A 13614-nucleotide genomic window follows, 5' to 3' on the forward strand; every position below is an offset into this window, starting at 1 on the left:
TTAAGCGGTCATCCTCCCTGCGTGCTGTTTACACAATGGACTTTGGCTTCAGTGCAGTCTAAAAAGGAAAAAAAAACAACAAGCAAACTGAGACTCCTCGGGGTGGCGATGGGGGCACTCACAGCAGTTGATCTCGTCAGACTTGTCCACACAGTCAAGATCCCCATCACACACCCACTCAGCCGCGATGCAGCGTCCATCCCCACAGCGGTGCTCTTTTGTGAGGTTGCAATCTAGAGAAAAGGAAGGATGATGAAGATACTGAGGAAGAGCATGGAAAACACTGTGACTTGTGCCTCCAGCTCCGGGTGAAGAGAATCTACCCTCATTGTTTCTGTTCTATCACTAACGTTCCTAGGATGGCTCCAACCAAGCTCACACGCGACCTTCCACCAAGCCAAACCCCACTGTCCACATTCCTGGGGGCAGACTCATTTATTTCTCGGGGCAGGTGTTCTAATTGTTGGCATTTATGGTGTCCCTTATTTAGGGGGAAAAAATCTATGACTTTTCCAGTGAGTCAAGTGACCAGAAGTAAGCTTTGAAGTTTCGGATGCAGAGGGTTGATCCATGTGTCTGTAACAGGCCAGCTGGGTTTCTAAAAATTACATCTCCCTGGCAAGCTGGAAAGATGAGTGTCTCCTTATGTCATCCCCCCTGATGCTAAGCCTGGATTTTCTACTGGATTATCCTAATCTATAGCTCCTGTTTGAAAGAACTGCTAGGTAAGAAAGGAAAACCACTACTATTTTCTTATTATTTCTTTGCATCTGGATATCTATTCTGCCCCAATCCACGCATTTCTGGAATATGGCAAGTTGGGGAGATCACTAATTAGCAAGTTTCCTCTCTTGCAGGGAAGAATTCATAGACTGCTTTGCTCTGAGGGCTATTGTGACATAAATATAATGGTTCTATGAATGGTAAGGGTTCAGAAATAGCAGATGCAACAATGAGAAAGTTTCACTTGTCTCCATCAATGTGACCATTGTCATAGCCTCCCGAGCAACAGTGAATCACCAAAGGTATTGAAGAAAAGTAAATCAAAGAATGTGAAAGGCATGGTGTGGAGAAAAGAGTAACCACAAGAGAGGACGCTTGGGCAGGAACCAGGAGATCCGCCCATGCTCAGTCCACTAGAGACAGAGAGCAAAGACTGGTCCAAGGGAGGACTAAATGCTGCTAGTTTACGAAGACATCTTGAAAGCACAGACTTTACAACATCTGCTTCAGAGGTCTTCAGAGGCCTCTGGTACTAACAGTCCTTTTCACACAAGTACACTACCTACTAACACACACACCTTTCAAACCCTACCTACTCTGGCACTTTCCCAACCTCCCAGCTGTTACTTCATTGGAGAAGGGGATGAGGGTGTAGATTAGATGAACTGTAAGGGTTCTTCACACTAGATTCTGTGATGGGCAAGATTACAATTTTCACCTGTTCTTTGTCTCAAATCTAAACAGTCCCACCTATATCTAATAATTATTTCGTGGATTGTACACCTGGAATTTTAATATTTTATGGATGCAGTGGGCAAAAGTTAGACAATACACCTAGAAACTACCAGATTTCCCCACTCGGGGCTATCTGCTGACCATACCCACTCCAAGATTTCCTTTGCCTGACACTCCAACTCTTTCAGCATCCCTTTAGATAGTCCCAAATGTTGACTATTGTCCAGCACTTTGTTCCAGTTTGCCCTTTGGTACATACTACAAATTCCCTACTCTCAATAATATATTGCATAAACATGCAAAGCTAATCACAAGCTATAAAGATCAATAACCGAGAGTTATTTCACTGGTTTAGATTCCAAAGACATGATGCAGAATTAATATGTGCCTTCAAAGGAAGGCTTATGTTTGGAAAAACAAAAACTCAGCATCTGCACATAAAACCAATCTGTCATCCAACCCTTGGTACATACACCATGCACAGACTCACTAAAGTCCGTGTTGTGGGGGGTGGGAGCCTTGGCCACATGTTATACTTTATAATATACCTCTCAGCAAAGTTTTGCTCAGGAGCTCAAAATCCAAACATAAGCCCACTGTAGCCAGAGGCTAAACAGAACAAAACCCAGGGATACACTAGCACTTCAACAATCCCGCCGTCTTTCCTCTCCATGTCGCTAACATTCCCTTAGTGTGGCAGTTAGGTAAGAAGTAGGGTACAGAGGCAGAAGACATAACCGAGACCAGTGTTTAACCTCTTCCTTCTGAAGAGGGAAGTTGGTTGGTTTGCTTTGCTTTGTTTTGCAACCTTCTGGTCAGACAGTGAACAGACAGATATGTGTTCTTGGTCATAAATGCCTGTGGTTTCTAGTAAAATCCTTTGAGGGATCCATGCTACTCACCACAGTTTTGCTCGTCGCTGAGATCCCCACAGTCGTCATACCCGTCACACACGAGGCTGTGACTGAGACACTTGCCCGTGTGGCAGTGAAACAGGTCCTCACTGCAGTCTGCGGACAAGGACAGTGACAGATGTGTCATCAGAGCAGCACGCTGCACTGGTGTCTAACCGGACAAAGGCTAGGCTGGGAGGAAAACCTCGCTGCTGACCTGACCCTGCCTATTGTCTTATAGGTACGGAGTTAGAGACGCCCAACGGCTGGCAGAGTCACTGAACCAGGACCAAGACATTGATTCCCAAGTCAAGTTCTCTTACCGCTTTCCAGAAGTTTTATCTGACTTTTACTTAACGTGGTGAGCATTCCTTTAGTATCACAGGCTAAGCTCAATAACAATTATTACCCCAAGTCTTTGCCACCTGTTTTCCAGCCTCCCTCCAAGTTCCAGGGGAGTGACCACAGTCTCTGACAATCTTAAGACTGAAGTATAAGCATAAAGAAATGATACCAAACACGGAGGCATTTGATCATTATATAGTGTATACATTATTGAGTTATCACATCATACTCAATGAGTATATACAATTGCTGTGCCAATTTAAAATGAGAGGATTTTTGCCATGGATCAGGTAGACAGTTCATACACATCTATTTCAAAAAATTTTCTTCTGTGAGGAACTATCTTAACTTCTAGAATCACCTCATCTTAAGAATGGCATGAACCTTGTAGATCCTCTGCAGTGATTTCATTAAGAAAAGATATATATATATATATATATATCACATGTATACAGAAAAATTTAAGCACTTTTTATTTTTTTTATTTCTCCCAACCTGAATAATTTTCAAACAAGGATGGAATAATAAAGGAAAGTATAACAAGAAGAGGTGTTAGTCTTCATATTGATAGTCCTGCTTCCTCCTATGCGACAGAGGGAACTGTCTTCCCATGCTGCACCCTTCTGCTGCATGTGATTGACAGCTGAGCCCAGGAAGGTCATGACCTTGCTTGCTTTTGATATCCACAGGGCAGAGAAGGGAGTGAGCATTGAGAAATGTGTAGTTTTCTGAGAGTGCTTAAAAGGTCTTTTCATTTTCATTTTGCTTAAATCTAATTATTTTTAGGAAGTCTTGAATTAATTTGGTAGAACAAGCATTAACCCGGGAAATAGTCTGCTTGACTTAGCCATCAGCGTAAGAGTCCATGCATCTCCCAGAGAGGAGAGGGGAAGGTTGGAAAACATGAATAACATTCTTCTCAAGTAGTGTGTTTTACTTATTCTGATGGTAGGAGCACTAGAGAATTAAGTACTCCATTTAGCATTTGATTAACCAAAAAACACACCAGAAATTTCCAGAAGTTTCTGTGTCTTCTGGGAAGCCTGTTCTGGATCTTTGGTAATCTATACCAAAACACCTCAGCAGAGATGTCTTTAAGATTAGCACTGTCATTTGCTAAACTACCACATAAATGGTATTTGTTTTAAAGAATCAATGCAACTTCCTTTGGCGCCTCCTCAGTGAGAAGATCCTCTCAGAAGTTAGATACCAAATTCTCTGCACTTAGAACACAGCCTGTGACTTCCGCACTGCCCCTCAGATGGGTAAACACTTGAAACCCTAACCAAGGGTACCATGCAGTCCGGAGCCCACAGCAAACAGCAGAGATCACAGTAGCTCCTTTTATTGGAGTAAATGTTTATTTGCGCTGAAAAGAGATGTGGTCTGCAATTTGGGGCCAATGAATCATAATTTTCAGAAGGTGCTTGCTGTGATTTTCTTGCTCAGTTCAAGCATAATTTTTGCCTGGACCTAAGTTAGATTTTTGTTTTCGTTTGGTTTGGTTTTGGCTTTTTATTCCCCATCCAGTTCTCTCTCTCTCTCTCTCTCTCTCTCTCTCTCTCTCTCTCTCTCTCTCTCTTCCAGAGAACTTGATGGAAAAATGTTTCTTCTGAAGTTTTCCCACATAAATATTTACTTCAGTTTGGCATCTGATAAGTATCCTATTAACCTTTGTCCCTCAAAATTACCATTACATTAAAGCTGGATGCTAAGACACAGAAAGTCCTTTTATCCAGGACTTCCTTCAGTCTGCCCAGTCTCCCACTCCATAAACACAAGCTGCTTTGCCTCTATTCTAGAAGCAAGCAGGACAGCTTAGTTTCCTTCTACAGAATTAGTAAACGCAGGTCATTTCGTGCAACCTTCTCACTGTGAGATGACCAGAGAGGGTAAAAGACTTGGTTGGCACTGCCTCTTCTCTCAACAGACTTGTAAGAGGCCGGCCCTGTGAATACCTGGATTTTTGTTTCTACTGCTCCCACTACCTCCGGAGGAGGGCTCTCCCCTGCCGTACTACTAGCATCTTAGATGGACTAATTCACTGATGCACGGGAACAGATGTTTAGCAGCGTTCTTGATTGAAAGCCACGAGACAATAGCGCTCACAGTTGTAGCAGTGAGAAATGTCCCCTCACGTTGCAAAATGATATCTTCAGGGTTGAGAATCATTGTCCTAGCACATAGACACGGGGGACAGGCCTAGCTTAAATCCTCCCTTTCCCAACGGCCTCTCTGCACAGCCCAGTTCACGGTGGCCCTGTTCCCCGATAATAGAATCTCGTGTCGCTGCCTATCTACCATCTTGTTTGGTTTTATGACATATCTTGTGTTTGTGCTTTCAGAAACGTATTTGAGACGTCATATTTCATATCTGATTTAATCACTAAGGTTTAATGGTACCTGAGAAGTCTATCTTGCATCTGGGCATGATGCAGCAACTGCTGTCTTGAACTCGGCAGCAACTGCCTACGTGAGGCCTGTCGCCAATCAGCTCTGAATGAGGAGGGGATCATAGGGTTCCCCCTCTCCCTGACAGAAGACTGACTACTGAAAAGGTTCTGGAGAGTGGAAGTCACTGTCTTCAATTGTGTTCCCAATGGTACCAACCAAACTCTGATTGATGGTTCCAAACCCGTGGCTGTTATAATTTCCATCACAGCCCGCACCCATCAGCATTCCAGCAAAATGCTTAGTCACCCCAGGTCCAGGTGTTAGCATGGGGGGGGGGGGCGCGTAAACCACGACTGCGCGTGCGCCTTCGGTATTCCCTACATAACCTATGCGCATGTGGCACGTGGCAGTGTGGCCACGTAATCTAATAATCTATAGGCTGTAAGCCCCTGTAGGCATGTGCTGAACTACCTTTAAAAGCGAATGTGCCCACCTCTCTCCCTCCCTTTCTCCTCTCTCTCTCTCTCTCTCTCTCTCTCTCTCTCTCTCTCTCTCTCTCTCTTTCTCTCTCTCTCTCCTCTCTCCTCTCTCCATGTTTCTTTCAGACCTGCACATTCCCTCCTTTTCCTTTTCCACTCTTTATTAATAAAAACTCTTTAAGTGGGTTTTTTGTATGTCTTGCGGTTCGTTCTCACACACGGTAAATAGCAATGGCCACGCAGACAGTACCATGTAAACTCAGTGAGTAACAAAACGAAGCAAAAAGTCAATAGTGTGGAAGGGGGACGTATAGGAAAAAGCGGGAGTTGACAGGTAGAAGGTGATGGTCATTAGAATGTGTTTTCTACATGTAGAAAAATGTCAATGGCAATTAACAAAAAAGAAAAGATTCAGCGTTCTCTGTGTTTGTGTATTATTCCCCTGAGTAGACTAAAAGTCCTGTAACATATCTGCTCACTGGGTTTCTACACCGTGGTTCACGGGTGGCTGAAATTCAAAAAAACACAATTGTTTGGCTGACTCAGTATTTTTCACAGAGTCACTACTCTAAATGAATTTTGCAAACATTGGAAACTCTTTCCTTAGATGTCAAATGAGACGCTTTTATTATCCTGAATATGCTTTCTAGTATTTACAGGCATCCTTATCTCAGGAAAAAGGTTTCTAGAAAACAGGTTACCAGAGACATGATGGGCTCGTGCTTCCTTGTTATCTCCTGGGTCACCACAAGGGGAGCCACTGCGCCCCACTGCGCCCCCACTGTGCCCCACTGCGCCCACTGCGCCCCACTGTGCCCATGGCATTCTGCTTCATCTCTGACCCAGGAAGACTCCAGCCAACCACAGGTGCTGTCACCAGAGACTATGAGCAAAACACACGCAAACAAAACCTCCCTCACCTGTAGAAATAAAATTCTTTCTCCGTTTAAATTGTTTCTCTAGAGTACTTGCCTTAGTCACGAGCAACACAATGGAGGGCAGAGACTACCCTAACTGTAGTGACAAGCACCACCATAACCTCGGACCTCAGCATTCCTGGGGAGTTGTGACACAGCTCCATAGGTTTCTATCCAACAATTCAATTCTAGAGATAGTCTTGCTTCCACTTTGCTCATGAAGAAATGAAGGCGAAGAGAGCTAGGGCTACTGTGCCCAAGGAAACAGAAGGGGTAAGTACAGGAAAACGGGCAGCCAGCTTAGCACGCACATTACTGATCACCATATTGTGTGTGACTCCTCACAATTAGGTAGCCACTGTCCTCAAAAAAGAAAATAATAATAAGTTCACCGATTTTAGCCCAAGTTCAGAGTAAATGGTTCCGAAAGTGTTTGGTTGACTCCATGTGCCAGAGAGTAAACAGTCACACCTCTGGGAACAAGCCCAAGCACAGCTGATCTTGGAAGCCAGCAGGGTCAGGTCTGGTTCATTGTTGGATGGTAGAACTTTTTCAACCAAAGGATGGGAACTGTTTTTTTTTTTTTTAATTTTTTTGGGGGTTTAGAATTGATTATTTTATTCCTTGTGTACGAGTGGTTCGCTTGCATATGTGTCTGTGCGGCACGTGCGTACTTGTTCCCTTGGAATTCAGAAACGGCCACCACATCCCCTGGACCCAGAGGAATGAATGGCTGTAAGCCGCCATGTAGGTGCTGGCAATCAAAGCTGGGTCCTCTTCAAGAGCAATGAGTACTCTTTACTGCTAAACCATCCCTCCAGCTCTTTGGGGTTTTTAAGCAATTCCTACCTATAATCACCTGCTGTGTGCCAAATATATACAGTCCCTACTTCAACTGTTCTCAGAGATGGTCCCTCAGTCAGAAGTCTACGGAACACAGGCAACAAAAGAGATGGTACAAAGGCTACGTATTGGATTATCTGGGGAACTACGTAAAATATCACCTTCATACCTAGTATATCAGTATTCTTTGGTGGGGCGAGGGGAGCTCCATGGGGATGCTAGTGCAGGAAACCCATGCTAAAGAAAGCCCAGGTAAATGCGTCTGGCATGGCTGCTGGATAATTTAGCACAGACAGGTCCTTTCCCTTGCTTCTGTTGAATTTAACAGCAACCTAACAACTCAATAACCTACACAAATGACCTAACCTGCTTTTTAAAAGAAAACAAGTTTGGCACAAGGGGGCATCTTAACTTGCTCTCTTGTCTGGCTGCGGTGGTCTCTGCGTCCTAGGATATGGAGCTAGGTGTTTTCTCCTGCTTGTCACAGGGATGTTGAGCCAAGCCTCCCTCCTCAGTACCTGGGGCTGTGGTGACACACACACACACACCGTCCTTCAGACACACATGGTTCTCCCCACACAGTAGTAATCACAGGAGAATAGGGCCAGTCACAAAAGGCTCATGGTGCAATGCTCCAGATGTCGAATGCTCAAGCGCAGAAGGAAGTGCGCTCGGATGGTCAGGAATGATAGCGCTCCAACATTTATCTATGTCTCACTATGAGTTTTCATCGGGACATTTGCTAAAGGGTTGCATTTTCTCAATGAGCCAGACCATGCCACTCTGAAGTATGAATATGATGAAAGACAGTGACCAGTGTATTTAAAAACCTGTTCCCTAGACATTGTTAGGTACCTTCCAGAACAGCAATACCTTCTCATTCAGTTGGTAACTAGGAAAACTGACTCCCTCAAATTCCATTTTAAAAGCTTCGGCCGGAGGGACTGCCTGTGTTGACAAAGCTCAACATCACAGAGAACAAAATGATGCAAGCCACACTGGCCCACCACCGGGGTAAAGGCACAGGCTGACCTTAGGTTAGGCCCCAATACTGGCCACCGCAGGAGATAAAAGAGATTCTGTTGCATTCCCATAAAATGGACATAATTCAATTGAGCCTTTCAGAATTCCCTACCGTGGTCATTGTGCCCAGAATTTTCTGCTAACATTTCAATAGTCCTCAATGTAAAAATATAACCTACGAAGATGTCTCACATGTTAATTTGTGTGCATAGGCGCTCCTGAAAATTCTATGTTGTAAAAACAAATCAATGGTTTACTAAAAGTAAGTTTTCAAAACTATACATAGCGTAACTTAATTTCTACCAAGTGCTAGGTAATATACAAAATAAATATATGTACAAATAAATAAGGGTGAACGTTCCCAGAAGAAAAGGTTTGAAGATCCGTTGAATCAAGCAAAACTGACTTAGGTTGCAACATTTCTCAGTGCTTTAATATATCAAGAAGTGTTGACACCCTCTAAGAGGCTGACGCAGGCTCAACCCTCGTCATTTGGTTTTTCACTCAATCATTCTTTGGAAACGCAAGTACTGTGAAGCCACATGTTGGCGAACAGCGCTCTGATACCACGATATGCCACCTGCCCAAAATTCCAGCCCATAAGCATCCTAGGCCTTGCCACAGGGAGAGGAGTTGGCACCTGGCAAACAGAGTGGAGAACACTCAGCCAAGGCAGCGCTCGCAGCTTCTTCCAAAAAGGTGGGAAGGTCTCCTTGGGACCGACACACAATTCTGCTCATGCTGACTGCGGTTAATCGTGTATCTATTAAAACAACTGGCGCACAACTGCTCAGCTCCACTCTGAGTATGGAAGGTGGAGTGTAATTCTCAAGGTTAGAATCACTAACATACAAGGGTTTTCTTTTCTATTTAAAAAATCTCCTTTAAACAGTTGACCATTATACTCATGAAGTTTTAAAAACAAAAACAAAATTCCTCGCCCAAACAAAATAAACACAAACCTTCCTCCTAATCGTAGGACAAATTTTTGGAAAACCATTTTAATCTCTGAACTGTTTGTTATTCTGGGCATCTAGCTCAAGGGTCCTGTGAGCCAGGTACAAACTCAGGATGGTGGCTCTCCGGGGACAAATCTATTGGCTCACTCAAGATTGGCGAACAATGGCAAGCTGCTCGCGACCCACCTGGGTGTTAGCATTTGTGCGGTGTTAAGCGCCGAGCCCCCCTCTCCCCACCCCGAACAGAAGAATCCCTCTCCACCCGGACAAACCCACGCAGCCTGTCACATACTGCAGAGGGCCTCGTCACTCCAGTCATCACAGTCGTTGTAGCCGTTACATCGCAGCTTCTCCTGGATGCAGAGCCCGCTGGTGCACTGGAAGTTCTCGCCGCCTCCACAGAGCGCTGGAAGAGAAAGTGGGGCAGGGAGATCAGACTGTATTCCTTTCTGCTTTTAAACTTAGGAAAGAGAAATCAAAAATAAAATAGAAGAAAAAGAAAACCTTCCTTTGTGATTTGATAGATTTGCTTCCCTTCGCTGTCATTTGTCATCAATTTTCCTTTGGATTTAGGAACACCTATGGTAGAATTACCTGGAAGTAACCCAAACAGTGCTTGCTGGAGACAGTCAGGGTACAATTTACCAGCGGGCTTGCACAAGAACTTTATGTATTCGGGGAACAATAGAGCGTGCAGCCCCCAACAACTGTACGATTTATGTAGCGAAAATGCCGAATGGGAATATTTTTTTCTTAACAATTGCGAACAATGTGAAAGTGGAGTGTTATTAACCGAACAAACAATTCCCTCTTAAAATGCTGCTGTGTGCAGAACAGAGGCGGTGCCAATAAAAATAGAGTGAGACAATTGATGTGCCCTGGGTTATGGGCACAGAGACCCCATTGCCCTGTATTTGAAATACATTTGCCTTAATAAGAAGACCGGTTAAAACATGAGCGTTTGTCTGGGCACAAGGATTGTGACTTGATATATACTATTTTCCTTCTTTTTCTCCCCGACAGTGAACAGTTACATTCAGTTATTTTTTTTCTTTTTTCTTTTTGCTCTTATTATTATGATATTTGTTTTTTTCTTCTTTAAAGTTGAAAACTATTTGATTACTTGAAAATTACAATAAACAACAAATTTCAGATAGGAAGGCAGAAGTACTATAAAGGAGGGTCATTAATGAATAGGTAAGCCAGTTCAACAAAGCAGATACAAACAAATTCTATGTGTGCTTTTGTGCACGGAGTACCCTTTAAACTGTAGAACCATAGAATAACAATCTTATTTCTTGGACAGAGTGCAAAGGAAGTCAGTATTAACACAGACAAGTTTTACTTTAAAGCTCTTCGTCTTGCTTATGACTAGGAAACCATAGACAGAACTCTGTAATTGGAAGGGACTGCCTAAATAATCTGCTAGCTCCACAGTAAAGAATATTGTGAAAATACACAGGATGGAAAATACTCAACATCCTGGGGGGGAAAAGTTCAAGATACTTCAAATGGAAAAAAAAAACCTATTGATTAATTTATAATCATATTATAAATTATATTTTAATTTGTCACATATTATAATTTGTCACAGAGCTAAGCCAACTACTGTAATTAATTATCTCTAGCAAGAAGGCTAGGGACATTTTTTTGTTGCCTCATTTTATTATGAATTTTACAAATATAGTGATTGCGTATATTTCTCTAGTCAGGGAAGGTGCTATATTTGGGGGGAGGGAAAGCAACGGTCAGAAGAATAGAAAATAAAATCAGCACTGCCTCTCTTGCTAAAGCTCTGGTTCATCTTAGTCACAGGCACGGGTGCCCGGCCATGGCCTTCTGAACGGTGTATTCCTTGATTCTGTGACCGTTGTGCACATAAGAAGGGAAATCACGAACCTGAGAACTCTTTGGTTTAGACATGGAAACGCAGCAAAGCACAGAGAAGAGCTGCAGGTGGGGAGTCCCATCTATCACAGGTCTCACTTGCTCGGGGCCGGCACTCAGAAGGGGCTAAATTAGTATTTGATGGGGAAAGCCACATAAATCTCCAATGGGGTCATATATCATCACAGAGCCTAAAAGAATTAAATAATGCTTTATTCATAGATTTTTCTCCCCAAAAGCTCTCAGGAAAATCAATGCTTTGATTTGCTGAAAACAAAGTCCTAGCTGATTTGATAATCTTGTGGTATCAATAATATGATTTTCATTGGATCTTATCATTTCAGAATCAATCAAATTAATCGCCTCTAAGGATCTCAACTGCCGAAATACTCAACATGTCTAATGTGTGCAGTGCTGGAGAATTTAGCACATACCCGAATACCTATAACCACAATACAGACTCCTAATGCACACAGACAACCAGACAGAAGATGAAACACTACACTAGGAGCTCACTAGCTGGGCTATGCAGTGCCCTCCCCTGGAACTAAGAGAAAGTTGTTTTTTAAAAAAAAAATATATATATATATATATATATTTATTTATTTATTTATTTATTATGTATACAACATTCTGTCTGTGCGTATGCCTGCAGGCCAGAAGAGGGCACCAGACCTCATTACAGATGGCTGTGAGCCACCATGTGGTTGCTGGGAATTGAACTCAGGATGTTTAGAATAGCAGGCAATGCTCTTAACCACTGAGCCATCTCTGCAGCCCCCCTAAGAGAAAGTTGTAACGGCATGTGCTGTAACGGCGTGTGCATCCCACTGTGAGCGTGGTTCTCTACCGCACAGACCGTGAGGCAGAAGAGGCCATGTCTGCTTTTCAGCGTCTGCCTCAGTGGCGTTCCCCACTTATGGTTCTGATGACTCCTCAGGAAATGCAGGTGAAAGGTCAACATGAATTAGTTCCGACATCTAGAGTGCATCTCAAGACTTCATGTAAATATGACTTTAGTAAAGCCATTTTCTTGTATGTGGTCATCTCAAATCCAGATCAAATTTAAACCCCTGCACTGCATGGACTGCCTTATCCTTGGCCTCTCTTGTCCTGGCTGACTCAGCAGAAGGTGGCTTCTACATGGTGCCACATTAGGAGGAGGTGGGGAAATCTCTCTGGGTTTAAGATGTTGAAAACTGTATCCTTATTCTTTCTTTCAAAAATTGTACTTAAGTCAATCTCAAGAAGACAAAGAGTACACATTTTCTCTCATTTATGTTTTATACCATTTATATTAATATATAAAGCAATGTGTGTCTACTTGCTAGGAGAGTAAAGGGAAAACTGTCTAGGAGCAAAGGTGAAGAACTGGTTGGGGAGGGTGGAGAAGATGGCAGGAGAAAGCAGGAGGGAATTTGCGCAAAGCACATTGTATACCTGTAGCGGTATGTCCTTATGAAATACAATATCGTGGACAGTAGACACGCAGAGATAATAAAGAAGTTCAAAGTCATGCCATCAGTACCACTTTTTAAAATTTAAAAATATAAAGAATCTTTTCTGTTTGATTCTTGTACGCAGAATTTGCAATTTTTTTATGTAAGCTTTTGAGTTTATCAAAGGCTATAAACATTGAAATCTTGAAATTCGAGGCAGGCATTTTCGCTCTGACATCCTTGAGGGCAATGGTACTTTACAGACAGAATAGCCAGAGTACAGAGAGGTTAAGACAGTCATGGCCCAAGGCCACATTGCTAGTAGGAGGTGACAATCAGCCTGGAATCTCGATGCACAGACTGCCGTCTAATCCTCCATTGTCCTGTTCCGCTTTCTCCGATTCCAGGGCACTGGACCTGAGCCAAAGTTCAAACTGCCTTTATTTTTCTCTGTAAACAAAAGACAGATGTCTGATGGTCAGGTGAACCGGATCCAGATGAGATGCAACCCTCATCAGCACTGTTTCGTTGGAAGACAACCGAAGGGAGAACTTATGGAGTTTCTGCGGAGTTTTTGCTATAAATTTCATCATCTTCTACCAATCGTCCTCCCACAGCTTTGAGTTATCACTTGGATGATAAAGACAGAGCCCCGAGGGGAGGCCATGCTGGGCCATCTTCACACCACATACAGCTTCCTCTGCAATTCTACAAGGAATGTGCCGGCCTTAAAATCAAGAGCAGATAGATAAATGGAAGATTCAGGTATTTACAGGGTGCCTCCCCAATCTAGTCCCTATAGACCCTGCAATGAAAGCAAAGGCCCCACCTTTGTCAAGTATGCAAGCAACTGATCGTCTATTGACACTGTTTCACTAATGCTGAATTTCCTTCTCTACTTGGGGCAATTAATAAATACTACCATGAGAACAGCAGGGTTCAGCTATGTTCCCTGAGAAGCCCAATGTAGGGTGAAG

General features: G+C 43.2%; 1 protein-coding gene across 1 annotated transcript in view; it reads right to left on the reverse strand.

Annotated features, from left to right (window-relative positions):
* Positions 1-13614, reverse strand: part of Corin (corin, serine peptidase) — a 196052-nt gene that overhangs the window by 60637 nt on the left and 121801 nt on the right. Inside the window, exons 7-9 of the mRNA XM_057772871.1 lie at positions 9604-9717; positions 2361-2468; positions 123-233 (exon numbers count right to left, since the gene is read on the reverse strand). Of these exons, the coding sequence (XP_057628854.1) occupies positions 123-233; positions 2361-2468; positions 9604-9717 (333 nt within the window). The remainder of the gene's footprint in view (positions 1-122; positions 234-2360; positions 2469-9603; positions 9718-13614) is intronic.

This window comes from Chionomys nivalis, chromosome 6, assembly GCF_950005125.1.
Source record: "Chionomys nivalis chromosome 6, mChiNiv1.1, whole genome shotgun sequence".
Lineage (NCBI taxonomy): Eukaryota > Metazoa > Chordata > Mammalia > Rodentia > Cricetidae > Chionomys > Chionomys nivalis.